At 34.9% G+C, this 15,692-nt stretch overlaps 3 protein-coding genes and 1 non-coding gene across 4 annotated transcripts; 2 read left to right on the forward strand and 2 right to left on the reverse strand.

Annotated features, from left to right (window-relative positions):
- Window positions 1-1,471: 1,471 nt before the first annotated feature.
- On the reverse strand, window positions 1,472-2,779 carry LOC114408614 (lon protease 2-like). The gene has a single exon (XM_028371717.1). The coding sequence runs from the start codon at window positions 2,552-2,554 to the stop codon at window positions 1,697-1,699; it is 858 nt and encodes a 285-aa protein (XP_028227518.1). The 5' UTR covers window positions 2,555-2,779; the 3' UTR covers window positions 1,472-1,696.
- Window positions 2,780-3,061: 282 nt separating this feature from the next.
- LOC114408615 (thioredoxin H-type 1-like) lies at window positions 3,062-5,061 on the forward strand. Its single transcript, XM_028371718.1, has 3 exons — window positions 3,062-3,284; window positions 4,463-4,585; window positions 4,702-5,061. Exons 1-3 carry the CDS (start codon window positions 3,198-3,200, stop codon window positions 4,843-4,845), a joined length of 354 nt encoding a protein of 117 aa, XP_028227519.1. The 5' UTR covers window positions 3,062-3,197; the 3' UTR covers window positions 4,846-5,061.
- A 535-nt stretch (window positions 5,062-5,596) lies between these two features.
- Window positions 5,597-11,000, reverse strand: LOC114408612 (beta-galactosidase 5-like). Its single transcript, XM_028371715.1, has 18 exons — window positions 10,621-11,000; window positions 10,443-10,538; window positions 10,245-10,357; window positions 10,070-10,136; window positions 9,888-9,980; window positions 9,616-9,753; window positions 9,446-9,534; window positions 9,230-9,335; window positions 8,983-9,070; window positions 8,576-8,694; window positions 8,304-8,468; window positions 7,993-8,171; window positions 7,598-7,707; window positions 7,389-7,498; window positions 7,141-7,251; window positions 6,922-7,035; window positions 6,481-6,683; window positions 5,597-6,130 (listed from the first exon to the last, which is right to left on the reverse strand). Exons 1-18 carry the CDS (start codon window positions 10,795-10,797, stop codon window positions 5,998-6,000), a joined length of 2,211 nt encoding a protein of 736 aa, XP_028227516.1. The 5' UTR covers window positions 10,798-11,000; the 3' UTR covers window positions 5,597-5,997.
- A 1,880-nt stretch (window positions 11,001-12,880) lies between these two features.
- TRNAA-AGC lies at window positions 12,881-12,953 on the forward strand. Its single transcript has one exon. It is a non-coding gene; the product is annotated as a tRNA-Ala (tRNA).
- Window positions 12,954-15,692: the final 2,739 nt, after the last annotated feature.

The following is a 15,692-nucleotide window of genomic DNA, read 5'->3' on the forward strand; positions in this document are numbered from 1 at the left end:
TTTATCTATTCCCCTGGACCAAAAAATGAAATAATTTTTTTAACTAAACAGCGATACTCTTTTTTTTTTTCCTTTTTTTTCTTTCTAAGAGACCAATCAAGGTAGAACATGTATGCCACACGCACAGGTATATGCTTTTAAACAACCAAAATAAATAATGAACGAAGGTAAGAGCATCGAGCTATCCCTGTTCCAAAACAAATAAGAGAAACATAAAGGCTCTTGTTGCTTATGAACAAATAAACACTCTCATGGACAACTTTGAATCGTGCATTATTGATAGTAGGGTATGCTTTCAGAAAATGGAGTTCATTATTGGATGGTAAAGAACTCATGAAGAGAATATTGGGTAATGAATGGTTTACATACACAAAAACAGTGGCAATTTCAAAGGGATATGTGGAATCAAAACATTAGCCTCATATCCCACCAGGCTTTTAAGTTCAGTAATAAAGTTAAATTAGAACGTGTATTGAAGGATAAGTGGGATAAATAGCAGTACTCATTTGGATTATTAATTATTAATGAAATGCTTGGATCATAGTTTCCGCACCTCAAAACTCAGTCTGCTGATAAATAATATGTTTAATAAAACTATAGTTAGATTTTGTTAGAATATGATTTTATCTCTCAAACCATATAAAAAGTCTTTTCCATTATATCAAACTATAATTTGCAAAACCTAAATTAAACATGCCAATAGAAAAAAAGTAAGAAGAACGTTTCCTGTGCCCTTTTCATGTTGTCAATATTTACAGAATTACAGAAACTATCAACTGTTTATGTTGCTTGAGCTTGATACTAGCTTTTACAGAAACATGTCTCCTGAGTTGTCACCAAAACAATAGAAACCATCTAAACCCGTATATACAATGTTCAGTAGAAATCAGATATAGGAGACCAATAAAATCAGGTGAAAAATACAACCAGCAACTAATCCAGAACAAAACAGAGAGCCACAGAGCCAGTTTGGTATATTATCTGATGGTCTCAGTGTTAATTCATCCCATAGTTAAAACACTTGCTCCAATCAGCCAGCAAAACCAAGCAAAATATATTTTCGTTCTCATCCTAAACAAATAAGTTGTAGCTCTAGTTTTGGCAACAAAAAAAATTAAAAAAGTACATGAATCCATCGCTCAGACGGACTCAAATCATTTCTATATCCAATCCTTAAACTAAAAATAGTCTCAAACATACCTACATACAATTGCAAGAAAGCAAATCCAAATAAATTTTCCCTAGCTAAAGCTAATTAGCATCTATAACAATTCACATGCACCGATCACTTAAAGAACTAGTTATTAACAAGTATTACTCATCAACATAACACTTCGGTAAAGGATATCAAAATCATGCGGTGTGCATTTTTATTCTAAAACAGAATATGCTTCTAACTGTCAGAATCAGGTAGCAGCAATATTAAACAAATGAAAAGTTTTCAGCAAGTGATTAAGGTTAAAAATAAAAAATAGAATCCTATTAGCCACACCACTATTCGCATTATATCCGCAAAATTGTATGTGTCGGATTTTTTATTTATCAAGTAGCACAGTATATAAAATGTATCACAAATGAAAAAAAAAAACAACAACTAGCGTTTAGGCACAAAAATAATTTACATCTATTTTCTGAATATATTGAGACGAGGTTACACTTAAAAGCAACAATACCTTAGGTAAAGTATAAGCCCCAATCAAGAAGAATTGGAAGAAGAGGGAAAAACGTCTTTAACAGCAGAAGCAGCAGTGAGGTAATTAAGCGTGTTCTTCAACGTTTCCTTCTCCCTCTTCAATCTGGCCGCAGTGTCCTCCAATTCAAGCAGCGCTTGTTGCTCCCTAGGCGCGCCCTCAAAGGTGCTCCCAACGAAAAACGAAAACGGCGTGGGAAAGAGGTTTCGTCTCAAATCCCCAACCTCCTTCTCCGGTTTCCCTCCCAACCGGTTCGATAACCGGATAACGTCTTTCATATAGGTCTCCACTTCGGTGGCGAGACCGTCGAGATCGAGGTCGGTGGAGGGAGAAGGGCGGTCCTCGAGCCACGTCACCTGCGCGACGAGGTAGGGTTTGGTGCGGACAACACCATTCACGCGGAACCGCTCTTGCCCCTTGCAGATGAGGAAGAACCGGTCGTCGACGAGGCGCTCGTGCTTGATGACTTCGCCGACGCAGCCGACCTCGGCGGTTCCAGAGACGGCGTCGGTGTAGATGATGCCGAAGCGTAGGTCGGTGTGGAGGAGCGTGTGCATCATGATGCGGTAGCGGAACTCGAAGATCTGCAAGGGGAGGATGGCGCCAGGGAAGAGGACCAGAGGGAGAGGGAACAGGGGGAGCTCCACCACGTCGTCGGAGTTCGAGGAGTTCGTGTGGTGCTTCTCCGAGAACGAGGAGGCGGAGCACCGAAGAGTGGAATTAGGCCTCCGGCGCCGGTGCCGGAGAATATCGAGATTGAAATGCTGCTGCGGCGGAGAGGTTGGGGATTTAGGGTTTAGGGAGAGTGTGATAGGGTTTAAGGAGGAAGAAGAAGGTGAAGGGATAAGCTGTGTGAAAGCCATGTCCAATGCGAAATTTAGAATAGAATAAAAGAGAAGGAAGAATACAAGTAGTGAATCGGAGAGACGAAGTTTTGGTGTGTGGTTACTATTGGATTTGGACCTGGCTCCGAGCTATTATTATTTTCTGTTATTACTTTTATTATATTCCGTCATAAATCTCTTACGAACTTCACAGTGGCTGTGGCTGTGAAATGAAATGTGCGTAAAATATCAAAGAGACGTAGATAGGAGTTAGATTTTGTTAAATCTGGTGGTTTAAAGCACAAGCAGGGCTTATGTGGATGAGATAATAATAAGGATTAAGGAGAGGACAGAAGAAACTTTTGTTGGTTCGTGGTTCTGGATAATCCACGTCTGAATTCTGGATCAACGGAGATCAGGCCCGGTACCATTCTCTTGGGCCTAACGTAATACTTTGGCCCAATCTTGGGAATGAAAATCTGGCGTCATGCATTATGTTTACAAACCTCAATTTTGGTTAGTGCAGTGCGTCAATGTGGACACGTGAGGCGCATTTTAGTAACAGTCCACAACACCACGTACTATATATATACGCGCAGGGGGGCATTCTCTTTGGCGTGCAGTTCAAAGCGAAAAGAGATTCGAATCCAAGGAAGGGAAAGGAAAGTAAGAGAAGAGAAGAATGGCCGAAGAGGGACAAGTGATTGGTGTCCACAGCGTGGAGGAGTGGGAGGAACATCTCAAGAAGGGACAAGAGTCCAAGAAATTGGTCATTACCCCCTAACTTGCTCTTTCATTTCGTTTTGCCTTTTACCGTCTTGATTTGCATTAGTATAGGCGCACTAGGGTTTCCACATTAGGAAATTCTTTTATCGTTTGTTGCCTCAATGAGCGATTTTGTTCTATCAATGTCAACTCTAGATTCTTTTATGGCATATATATTTGTTAATTTTGTATCTGGACGGTGTGGTTGTGTGCGATGCTAATGCTATGCTATGATGCGGAAAATTTCAAAATAATCGACACAGAATCATATGCTTTTACCCATTGATGGATGAACTTAAAGTTAGACGTGGTACAGAAAATACGTTATTGCTTTTTAAAAAATAGTGGACAAGTGTTGAATTGCATCTTATTATTCTCCGTTGGAATTCTGGGTGGTGCTGCATCGCTTTCAGATTTTCTAGATGAGAGAGTAGGGCTTTGTCTATAATGGTATGGTGACTATGTTTCTTCATGGAAAAGATATCCCTGGATTATCTTTTCATGTAAAAACACTGTTGGTTGGTTAGTTATCTTTGTGTAGTTGTATGCATCCCTTGTGCCCCGTCCCTTCTCTGCAAATTACCCTCTCTGCTAGTCCCATTACCCATACGCATTTGATTCTTGCCCTGTTGCCTCCTTTGTTTGGATTATTAACGTGTGTTGGAATATGATAACATTTTGCTGCTTATTAGCTATTGTAACTAATTGTAACCTTTTTATAGCCAGTGTTTTTTATAGTGATCTAACCTTAAGTTACCTGAATTTTCAATTCTTAGTGATACTGTGTTGATATCTTCAATGAATTGAACTGCCTGCAGTTCAAATTTGAACTGCACGAGCTGCCTTTAAGAAACCCGTCATGTTTCACTTCAATACAGAAATGAAATATTTTCTAAGACTGGGGTGCTTGCTGTTATAAAGTAACTGCAGAGGATGTTGATCCCCTGAAGTTATAACTTTGTTGTTGAAGTTTTTAGCTTCCTCTTTTTGTGATTAAGGGTCTGTTTTGTTTGGAATGAAATGGAGAGGAAATAGGGAGGAGGGAGGGGAAATAGGGGGAAGATAAGAAATGTCTGATGTTGAAGATTGTGTCATTGTTAGCATGATTTGTGATTCCTCTAAATATTTTCTTCCACCGATTTTAAACATTTAATAAATACTGAAATAAAATTACATTAATAGATTGTGGTGGATTTTACTGCTTCTTGGTGCGGCCCATGCCGTTTCATTGCCCCAATTCTTGCGGATATGGCTAAAAAGTTGCCGAATGTCACCTTCCTCAAGGTGGATGTAGATGAATTGGCGGTGAGTATATCTGAAACTACCACATAACATTATCTTATCTTTTTATCCTAGATCCTAAAACGCTATGAGGACTATTTCCTTAACTAAGAGCCTTGCAATTACTTTGGTTTCTTCAGACTGTTTCCAGGGAGTGGGAAGTTGAGGCTATGCCAACCTTCCTATTCTTGAAAGAAGGCAAGCTGGTGAAGAAGCTTGTGGGTGCCAGGAAAGAGGAGCTGCAAGACATAATAGTCAAACTTGCTGCAATTGATGCTGCCTGAAGTGCCATATGAATATGTTGAGAATAATTGACTATTGTCTTCGAGTCGGTTTGCTTTTATAACTATTATTGAGTCTGTTTGAATGATTTCAGAATGGATTTGGAGTTTGTAAAACATGGACGGGTTATGTGTATAAATGAAATTGTTGTACTATCGTACTTGAAACATTTCTGCTGATGAAACTAGCCAAAAAGATTAGTCAGTGCCTTATGTTTATCATTGCCGTGACATTGGATGTGTTTCGTAAAACTTCTGGATAAGATAGCTTTAAGTTTAGAGATAATTACAAGTTTAAAAGCTACAAAACTGGCTAAACACGAGAATTTTATGAATGGAAAAAAAAAAAAAACTCCTCGTTCCTCGCCCCTTCTATAAACAAAACAGTGGCATCTGGTGAAAAGAATCAGTAGTCATATGGAGTTGGACATTAATAAGTTGGGGCGATGGCATTTAGAAACCGATCAAAATAGTTGGAACAAATGATTATTGGAATGTACCGGAAGTATTTAATAATGATATCAACAAATTCGCCTATTCGTTTGATGATATACATGGTAGTGCTTAAAATATGGTCATGAACGATATCCGATATCATCAAGGTAAAGCATATATCAGAAATGAAAGCATCAAAAACCTCTAATCGATGCTTGGCAGCACGACGGCATAATTTATTTTTATAGTTTAAAAGGTAGGTAGTTTCTTTAAAAAAAAAAAAAAGGCAGTTCGACACAAGCGATGGGGCTAAGCGACAGGAGTGCAGTACGATGATTATTATATATTACATGAAAATATTTGGTGCAGTTATCATCCAAAGATTTTTTTTTTTATATTGCACAAGGGGGGAGGGGGATCCATGATCCTATGAATTGGGGGCCTTACAATCACTTCATTCACAAGTACTCTCCAAGTAGATTGGTTCACGTGTCGAAAAGAATATAAAATCATCTAGGTACATCTTTTGTACCAATCACGGTGGTCCATTTCTATAAGAAAAAGAGGTGCTAGGAGTAGGAACCATAGAACTAACAGAAACACTTCATATTGCGAAGTAGATAACTTTATTGTTTCGAAGCTACCTTCGTTCCAACGAAAGCCACAAAATTCACAGTAGACATAGATTCTTATTCAGGTTCTTTGGTTCTCTGAACTGGGTCACTGCCCATGAACTGCCGGAGTATGTGCCACTCTCTTTACCAAAGATATTTTCCAAGGATTTCCACCTAATTCTTCAAACACTACTATCAAGTTCTTTGTTGGCTTCAGCCAGGACCTTGGAACGTGATACCTGCAAAATTCGAAACACAAAACGGGTAAATATCTCTATTCTCTCATCATTGGCCTCTTACATTAAAAAAACAAAAAAAAAAACATATAGTAGCATTGGATCTGGCACACTATACAAAAAAGGTGGTGACATTATCATTACTCATATCAGAGTGCAATGATACTGACACAACCAAAGGTAAATAAAGCCATGTACACCCCTCCCCACACTATTCTTTCACTCTCTGCACGTGATATTTATCTGTCAGATCAGACTACACAAGTTCAACGGTTCTAAATAGTAGTATCATTTTCCTAAAGACATAATAATAAAGTAAGATCTTAGTTATATCCTTTACAGAAAAGCAGTACCATCGTTGAGTGGGTTGTCCACAGCCAAGTTGGCACTTTACAGGCCGAAAGGTCCCAGAATAAGTGCAAGAATTACAGTCACCCTTTGCATAAGCCATCCAATATCTCCCTATGCTCTGCCCGTTTATCCATACTTGACCCTTACCCATGCTTTCAAGGTCCAAAGCCAGTGGTTCCTTTCCCCCGGGTGCATCAAAATATGCCTGGAGGTTCCAAATTGAATAATTAGTGCATGTTTAGATTGAAGTTAGAAATGTTATGCGCGTGTTCCAATATAAATCCAACGGGATAAAAATAAAACGAAAGCAAAAGTAAAGATCTTGATCCTTAGGTAAAATTACTTTTGCTTCAAAAGTACTTTTTCACCTGAAAACCAACCGTGGATGAAAGCATAGACATATCTTATTATTTAACTATACAAGCAAGTGACTGTTCTCTCACCTTGTACCATTTTAATTGTGACCGGCTTTGAGTAGCTTGTGACTCTTGGACCCAGTCAACAGACGAGACTCCATTGGGAGATACCAAATTCATAGCCTCTCCTCTTAGGCCAACCTATTGGAGATCATGTTGTAATTAGAAAACATTTTTTTTCTGGTCTCATTAATTGAAACTTGTATGAATACATATGTTAGATTAATAAAATGATGTACATCAGACCTTATATGACCACTTGTTCCACGTCAAATCTTTCTGTCCTTGGTCAAGACCATGGAGCAAAACTGGACCAGTGATCCCTGCCTCCCATGTTTCATAATGCCGACCAACATTCTTCCAGTGAAAAAAGGGAAAATAAATCAATGGCTAGCAACATAATGATCAAGCAAAGGTACTAAATACTAACTGGTAAATAGAAATATAATAGTCCAGTCCAAGTTGGAGTTACAAGCAAGGTACTAAATACTAACCTGTAATCCAACAGTCACGCTGAGAAGAGCAATTTTATTTGCTCCAGCGCGTAGGTCAACAGGTCCATTATATGTGCAACTTCTCTGCTCCCTTGTCCCGAAAGCCGACCCTGTAAACGAATTCATTCATCTTCGTTTTAACTCGGAATTAATAAACATGCAAAGTTGGAAACAAAAGAAACTACATGTTTAACAGCAATTCTGCAAACCTGAAAATTGCCCATTAACAAACACATGAACAGCATGTCCTGCAGACTGCACATTAATGCTGGGTTTTTGTCCGCCTCGAAGAAAGGATTCTGATGAACTTATGTCAACGCTGCATCATGCCAACCAGAAAACAGTATGATTAAATGCTGAGAACTGACAAGGTAGGATATCAGAATCTATCCGATGAAGAATTTAAATCTGAAATATGCCAAAAATGTTCAGGAACTTCTTGAAAAATAAAACAAGCAAATTTCATCTGGTTGAATCTGATACTGTCACAATAGGCATTGTAGAATTTATTTTGTCATCTATGCAAACGACTCCAAATTCAATTCATTTGATAGCTATTTGAAAATCAAGGCGATAACCTTTACTTTTAAATCAAGCAGCTTACCTGGTTATGTACCATAGATAGTCACTGGTATCTCTAGTAACGTTCAGCTGTTCTAAGAGTCCAGGAGCTGTAATCCTTGAACTTTCGGCCAGAGAAGATAGATCTTCATCATAGCTCTCCCAGGAGAACAACTTTGGTTTGACAGGAAGCATTTTCACCTGTGAAGGTTGAACTCTCACCTTCATGAAAGAAATAACAATCCAGTCAGTTACTTGATGCAAGGGTAAGGCTGACAAGAAATAAATACCAATGGGCAACAAATGTTTCCATCACATTGCTTAGCTTTAAAAGGTCTTGTGTAGAATTCTTACTTTTGCAGTATTAAATACATCAATTTTGCAATCAGGAAGGATGCTTATGGACCAAGGAGGTAAATCATAGTGCCTGTTATTGAATGTCACTGTAGCAGCTGACTGTGCATTATAGTTTGCTAGAAAAGCTGCACATGTTCCAGTTCCTGAAGAGAATACATGAGCCTGGAAAATGCGCATTAAGAGACAAGATTAATAGTTACCACAAAGATTAATTTATCATAAGGAAGCACAAAAAAGAGAGTAATTGCTTCATATCAGAGACAACATGCCTGCAGTAGTGTTCCTAATGACAAAACTGTGGGATCCAAAGACACCAAAGCATGTTCACATCGCTTGATAGCTTTATGAAGCTCCTTCAAATGACTATATTTTGGTTGCCTGATCAAACCTAAACAATAGATAATATTAAGCTATCTTTAAGGCAACATCTGATGGAAACATTATCCAATGCCAATTTGTGCATATTATATGTTCTATATAAGAGAAGGAAATACCAAAATAGTACAACAGTCAATTTGACTTGAAGATCATATGTCTATACTTTTATTGAGGAATTATGATACAATATTTCATAGGCTAGGTTGTCATCCTAAAAACAGTATCTAAATATGGCAGTGAATCGTGGAGCAAACAAAATAACCAAAGAATCTGCTCATTGTAAGCATGGTTTTCTTACCATATTCATCAATTGGAGCATCATAGTCATAGCTTGTAGTTATGAATGGGCCTCCAGCTGATCGTCCAAAGTTAGTTCCTCCATGGTACTAGCATTTTTCATTAAAGCACATAGGTGAAATTCAGATTTTAAAAGTAAGGCAACACGTGTTTCATGACAAGAAGAAGCAGAACCGAGCCTTATCCCAGTAATTGACTTTTTTTTTTTTTTTGTGAAATTTGGAAACAAATCATAGAAAATGACCAACCATGTAATAATTCACATATGAGCCACCCTTTTGTATGAAACGAGCAACTGCAAAGGATAGATCCTCAACTGGTCGCTGGTGAATTGGGCCGCCAAATTCTGTAAACCTTGTGACCATTGGGAATAGAGAAAAGAGATGAGAAGAACAAAAATGGGTAAAAGAAAAATTAGAAAAGTTACAGAAACAACTTCAAATGTAATAGACTATATGGCTTACCAGCCACTCCAAGTCTCGGTCCACATGCTAGGCTTGTATGGTTTATTTGGAGAGAAATCATCACAGTAAAAACCATTACATGAATTTATCTGTAATGGAGAATCGGATAGATCATATTCAACCCTCAATAAAAATATAATGAAGACAAGCAAGAGAATGATAGGACTCACCACAGGATCTGGGGCATCATTTTCCTTGCACATCACCCATGGCACTCCTGTACCCAATCCAACAGCCATACTTGCAGCCCAGTTTACATATGCACGGCCAGCAGCTCCCCTACTCTCTGGCCCGTACTCATTCTCAATCTATAAAACACAGAGAGAGGTAGAGGAAAAACAAATAAAGTTCAAGACTTTCTCTTCAAGTAGTGATTCATTGGTGTGACCTTGGTTTTTGAGTATTTCTTCAATTATGCCATACAATGAAAGGAATTGCATACCTGAGAGAGAATGATTGGACCACCCTGAGATTGAAACAACTTCTCACTCTTCATCATCTGGACAATTTTCTGCGTGAAACCTTGCATTGCCGCCTAAGAACGAAAAACCGCCAATGTCAGATAGATTATCCAAGACTTGAGACAATAAAGAGAAACCATGTCAATGGAATTGTAAGTCCAACCTTGAAAGGCTCATTATCCGTTCTGAAGCTTACGCCAGGAACATACTTCAACCATACAGGAATTCCTCTACAGTACACCATTAAAGAATGCGATTGAGAATCACAACATATTAACACACACACTCAGAGAGAGAGAGAGAGAGAGAGAAATATGGATTATGGAAGCAACATGTACCCAAAGTTCCACTCAGCGCATACATAAGGTCCAATCCGAAGATTGGCATAAAGCCCCACCTTCTGCACCGTCTTAATGAACCGTACTAGATCATACCTTCCTTCAAAATCGTACTGCAAGCCAGCATATTTCAGAAAAATCACAAAGAACCAAAAGTGAGGTTGATTGATGGAAAGAAAGGAAGATCCAGAGTAGTACATTGCCAGGAGAAGGTTCATGGACATCCCAGAAGACATAAGTGTCTATGACATCAAGTCCTCCGTGTTTGGCCTTCCAAATTAGATCCTCCCACATCTGAAGCAAACAAGACAACACAAAGGTTGAAGCTCATTTTAAGGTTGAAACTGATAAAGAGTGAAGAAAGTGAAGCACAAACCTCAGGGGTGCTTCTGGGATAGTGAATGGAGCCAGAGATGAGGATTCTCCTCTGGCCATTGATGAGAAGAGACTTTCTGTCGTAGGTGACATTACAGTGTGTCAGCTCAGAACCCACAAACAAGACCGTGAGAAACAATGTGAGTAGCTTCGAAACTGAATTGGCAATGGTATCCATGTGTTGTTGTGTTGAATGGAGGGAAATATTTTAAAAAGAACAAGGTTAAACCGTTTAGATTCTCTTCTACGGTGTTTTGTGTTTTGTTGTCTATGATCTGAAAAACTCTCTACCACTACCAGCATCAACCATTGGTGTTGGTGGTACTGCTGATTACAGAGGTTCCACTTCACCCTTTTACTCTGCTTCTTTATTAATTATTTGTGTCAGATTCGGGAAGTGTATTCTTAAATGCATTTTTTATTCTCTTCTTATTTTTCATTCACGTTGTTAGTAATTTTCTTTTAGTTGATCTGTCACTCACTTTCTTTTTCCTAAATTATTTTATTATACCAATATTATTTAATTTATTTTGAAAATTTAATGATTGCAATCAACTTTATTTTTTAATAAATTAATCTATTACTCTTTTTATTTTAAAGTAACGGATGTTTAAGTTTTTTTACGTAAATTAAAATATAAGGATTTCAAAACAATAATACTTATTAGTAGACAATTTTACTAAAGTTTTCTTACACTGTTACTTAATTTTAATAAATTAGTATGATCAAGTTTTTCAAGTTTCAACACAATAGTATTAATTGAAAATAAAATTAGAATAAATATTTTAATATTTCAACCAAAACTAAAAATATCAATTAATATCAAACATCAGTTAATTTGAAATTAAGAAAATATCATATTATAAATTTATAGACTTTTGGAATAATTATTTAAAAAGATATTTAATGATGATGTTTTTTTATCAATTGATAATATAACATTTTCACATTGCAGTAAAAAAAATCACATTAATAAAACATATTTATTAAGATTTTAAAAAAATAAAATATTTATTATGTTAAAATATAAAATATACTGTAATAAATAACTTTTTTAATAAAATTTTATAAAGTAAATTATATTGACTTTTTGTAAAATTGTACAAACTTTTTCTTCTTTTTTTAAATGTTTACATTAAGCTTTTTATGTCAGTGTAATATTTTTTTAAAATAATTTAAAAATTTAATGTGACAATAGAAAAAAAATAAAAGAGTTGTGTGTAATTTCATGAGATAATACTATACACTACTATTAATGATTGTGTATGTTTTTTTTAGGAGAAATGGTTGTGTACGTATTCTACTTAGCGGAAAGTCTATGATTTGTCTCTGTTTCAGTGAAAAAAGTCAATATATATTTATGTCGCAGTGGTTGTGGACCGCCTACTACTCTATTCTACCATGTCTCCCTGGCCTCCACTCCTGCCTTGGTTAAATCTGAGTTTTGAACCAATGAATGAAAATTTTAATAGGATTAAATTATTTTAAATTCACTTCCAGTGTCACTCATCAATGTATGAAAGTATCAAATTAAAATAACTCAATTCATACATCAATCTTTATATTTATATATATATATATATATTACTTATATTTAAAATATAATGTGAATTAGAGGATATACATGATTTCAATCTAAAAAGAAGAAGAGATATCTTAATTTATTAATACCTGTGTACAAAAAAAAATATAGTTTTTCTTAACTTTTGAAATGCCTTGAGCGTTATCAACTTCTTTTAAGTGTTTTTATAGAGAGAGAAAAAATAAACAATGAATTTTTTTAGAAAATGATATTCTTAAGTTTTTTTTTTTCTTATGTTTCTTTTAAATGTTTTAATCCCCTACAAAAGCTAAAAAGTACTATCAATTGCTTATTTAGCACAGCTTCAATGGTTGGTTGTCACAATAAAAACTAGGATACCTGAATTTTTCTTTTGCAAGCTTCGTACAACTTTCAAGTCGTCCAAACAATTGAAAAGTGAAAACCCCAATCTTGTTTAATTGTTTATCGACTATCAACGTGTGTACGGGTAAGAGAGTAATGGACAACCTTGCTATCGAAAAGAAAAATGGACAACCTTGATATTTGAAATTCCAATCCTTAAATATAAATAAACTGGAAAATGTACTAGCTACTTTCGGCTTTTTCTTTTATATGAAAGAAATTTCTTATAAAAAGAACAAAATTAACAAAATACAATTATTTCCAGAGTTTAATAGTAATTAGGATAAATTAAAATTGTAAGACTCAAACATTAATAGGGGATGTAGCTCAGATGGTAGAGCGCTCGCTTAGCATGCGAGAGGTACGGGGATCGATACCCCGCATCTCCATTTTTAGAGTATCTTCCCTTTCTTTGTAATTATGATTCTTTTTAATTTAGGGCTTAGTGAATATGTTGCCTCCTTGGTTATCTAGTATCTAGTTATCATTTCCATGCATAGCACAACGATGGTCCATGCTGTTAAAACTTCCATTTTCGTTCTTCACGGTATCACTTTTTTTTTTTTAAATATTCCCAAAATACACTTCTTTCCTATCATATTCATATCTCCTGCATTTTCCTAGATTGTGAACAAAAAAATTACAAAAATTAGTTTTTATCGTGTAATTTTTACGTTACAGAAGCTAATTACTGTATGATCTATGAAAAAATAATTAAGATGGTCTGAGATGGCTTTGAAGAGAAGTAAAGAGAGAGAGAAATGAGAGAGGAGGAGGGTCAAGGGTGTGATGAAGGTGAAAGAAAGAAAGGGGGGTGTATGTATAAAGGGTAAACCAGTGTAAATAGCAACTCCTCACGCCGAGACATCGTCCACCACCTTGCTAAGGAAGATGAAGCCCATAATTTTCTCATATTATGGGCGACATTGGACATGCTGACCTTGGGCCTGTGCATCAAGAATCAATTTCTCATATACTTTGTACAAGTTGATTTTGGTACATATGTACAACAGTACAAGTTGATTTGAACACATCTTAATTACATTCAATAATTTTAAATCAATTCTACTTAACCTTACAACAAACGAACACTTTGTGATGGAGTGTCCACTGGTGTTAAACAAAGCATTGAGGATTTTAACTTATAATGATGATCTTGGGTCAACTTGCTACTGCTCCATCATTCTTAGCACAAACACGAGATAAATCATTCCCACAACAAAAAAAAAATCGAGATAAATAAATTGAATGATATAACATAATGTATTGATGTATAATGAATAAATTAAATTTTGTCTGAATAAGATAACTCGTTTCACAATTACATACATTTATCTCTGATTATATGTGTAAATTATATTTACGATCATTTTGACATTCAAAAAATAATGATACAAAAAAGCAAGAGCAAACATCTTTTAAGTTTTATTGATTTGGTCCAGGAGTGTTTTTTTATTGGATGGTAGGTTTCCATGGTCCAGTTGTGGCAGTCGAAGTGAATGGGCTTCATTCTAATTAAGGTCAACATTGTCCGAAGTGTATCACTAAAAAAAATGAATTGGCTTTTTTAAATATCCCATTCAAACACAGTATTAGGATCCATTTGGAAGTGAAAGTAAAAGAAAAAAATTAAGAGAAAAAAATGCATAACAATATCATTTTCTTTATTTGATTGAAGAAAAAATAAAAATAAAAATCAGAAAAAATTAACCTCAAGAAACAAAAAAATATAATTTTCTTTTCTTTTACTTTACTTTATTTTCAATTTAAATTTCAAAATTTCTTTCCTTCTTTTATTTTCTTTTCTCTCTATCATCCATAGGATTAGAGGGGACTAAGCCTTAAGAAGAACTACAAACCGGCTCAATTAATAATTTAACAAAATGTCATTCACAAAAAAAGAAGTCAGCAATTTCACATTCAGGTAATTCAATATTTGTTTAAAATATCCAGACCTGCTCTTGTCTCGTTAGATTAAAGTTCGTACACACACACACACATAATCTCACTTAAATCTAGAAATACCATATAATGTAAAAAAAAAAAAAAATACTAACACTATGAAAAATAAATTTATTAAGCTGCAAAAAATACTAAGCATTGAAATTGTCACCATTTAAATAAAAGTGGTTGAATAAAAATTAGATTATTAATATAGATATTTTGAGCCTAAATAATAATACAATATATTATACTTGTATTTAATGATTTAATAGTAATTTCCAATTTTTTATACCAAAATATACATATCTAATTTGTAGTATATATATACAATAACAACTTAATTTCCATTAATTAAGAAAGTACCGATAAAAGTTAATCTAATGTCAATCTATTAATACATTGGGGTAAGATGTTAAAATTTATTTATTTTTTATTATTTCCACAAATATTTTTTTAATATGCTTTTTATCTCCCGTGATTTAGTTTCTAAAGTTTTTTAATAAAAAATATAAATTTAAATTGTTGGAAGACTAATTATTGGATAATAACTGCCATATGCAAATTAGTGGATGACGAGTTTAGTGAAAGGGACTAATTTTTCATAATGTGATAAATTATAGATCAAATTTTCACCGAAAGAAGAGTTTACATTTAATATTTGAAGATATAAAAAAATACTTTTAAAAGAAAATGTAAGGAGGTAACTAAAAAATAAAAAAGAAATTGACATATACAAGACAGCAAATTGAAGATTGTTAGTTGCATTTATTTCCTTGAGCCTTACTTTTTTGTCATAATCATATATAAGGTAAACCAAGAGCATTATTAGAATAAATAAATCAATTATCTTATTGACATATGAATATGACATGTTTGTCGAATGATTCAATGTTCACTCATAAATTACGTGTTAATTCTTTTGATGTTATAAGTTAAGTGCTTTTTTACATAAATTAAAAATTAAAAGCCTTATATGATGACAAGGCGTCTTTGATAGCAAAAGACAAATTGCTCCCTTTATTATTACGTCATTTGTTTCAACAAACATGTCACTCAAGGACCTTCCCCAGTGAGAAAAGTTCTAAGCATTATGTGAATATTTCTTTTTATGTTAAAGAGTATTAATGGAGCAAATGAGTCCAAAATTGTGAAGCATAGAAGCAGTACTTCCAAGCATTAACAAT

Source organism: Glycine soja, chromosome 4 (assembly GCF_004193775.1).
Source record: "Glycine soja cultivar W05 chromosome 4, ASM419377v2, whole genome shotgun sequence".
Classification (NCBI taxonomy): Eukaryota; Viridiplantae; Streptophyta; class Magnoliopsida; order Fabales; family Fabaceae; genus Glycine; species Glycine soja.

Bases quoted from the DNA above. Each gene is read 5' to 3' on its own strand.
- LOC114408614 (XM_028371717.1), bottom strand. From the start codon at position 2,554: ATGGCTTTCACACAGCTTATCCCTTCACCTTCTTCTTCCTCCTTAAAC.
- LOC114408615 (XM_028371718.1), top strand. From the start codon at position 3,198: ATGGCCGAAGAGGGACAAGTGATTGGTGTCCACAGCGTGGAGGAGTGG. The intron at 3,285-4,462 runs GTCATTACCCCC...TTACATTAATAG, and splicing joins GACAAGAGTCCAAGAAATTG to ATTGTGGTGGATTTTACTGC. The intron at 4,586-4,701 runs GTGAGTATATCT...TGGTTTCTTCAG, and splicing joins TGGATGTAGATGAATTGGCG to ACTGTTTCCAGGGAGTGGGA.
- LOC114408612 (XM_028371715.1), bottom strand. From the start codon at position 10,797: ATGGATACCATTGCCAATTCAGTTTCGAAGCTACTCACATTGTTTCTC. The intron at 9,336-9,445 runs GTAAGCCATATA...AATGGTCACAAG, and splicing joins ACCGAGACTTGGAGTGGCTG to GTTTACAGAATTTGGCGGCC. The intron at 8,172-8,303 runs GTAAGAATTCTA...TCTTTCATGAAG, and splicing joins ATGTATTTAATACTGCAAAA to GTGAGAGTTCAACCTTCACA.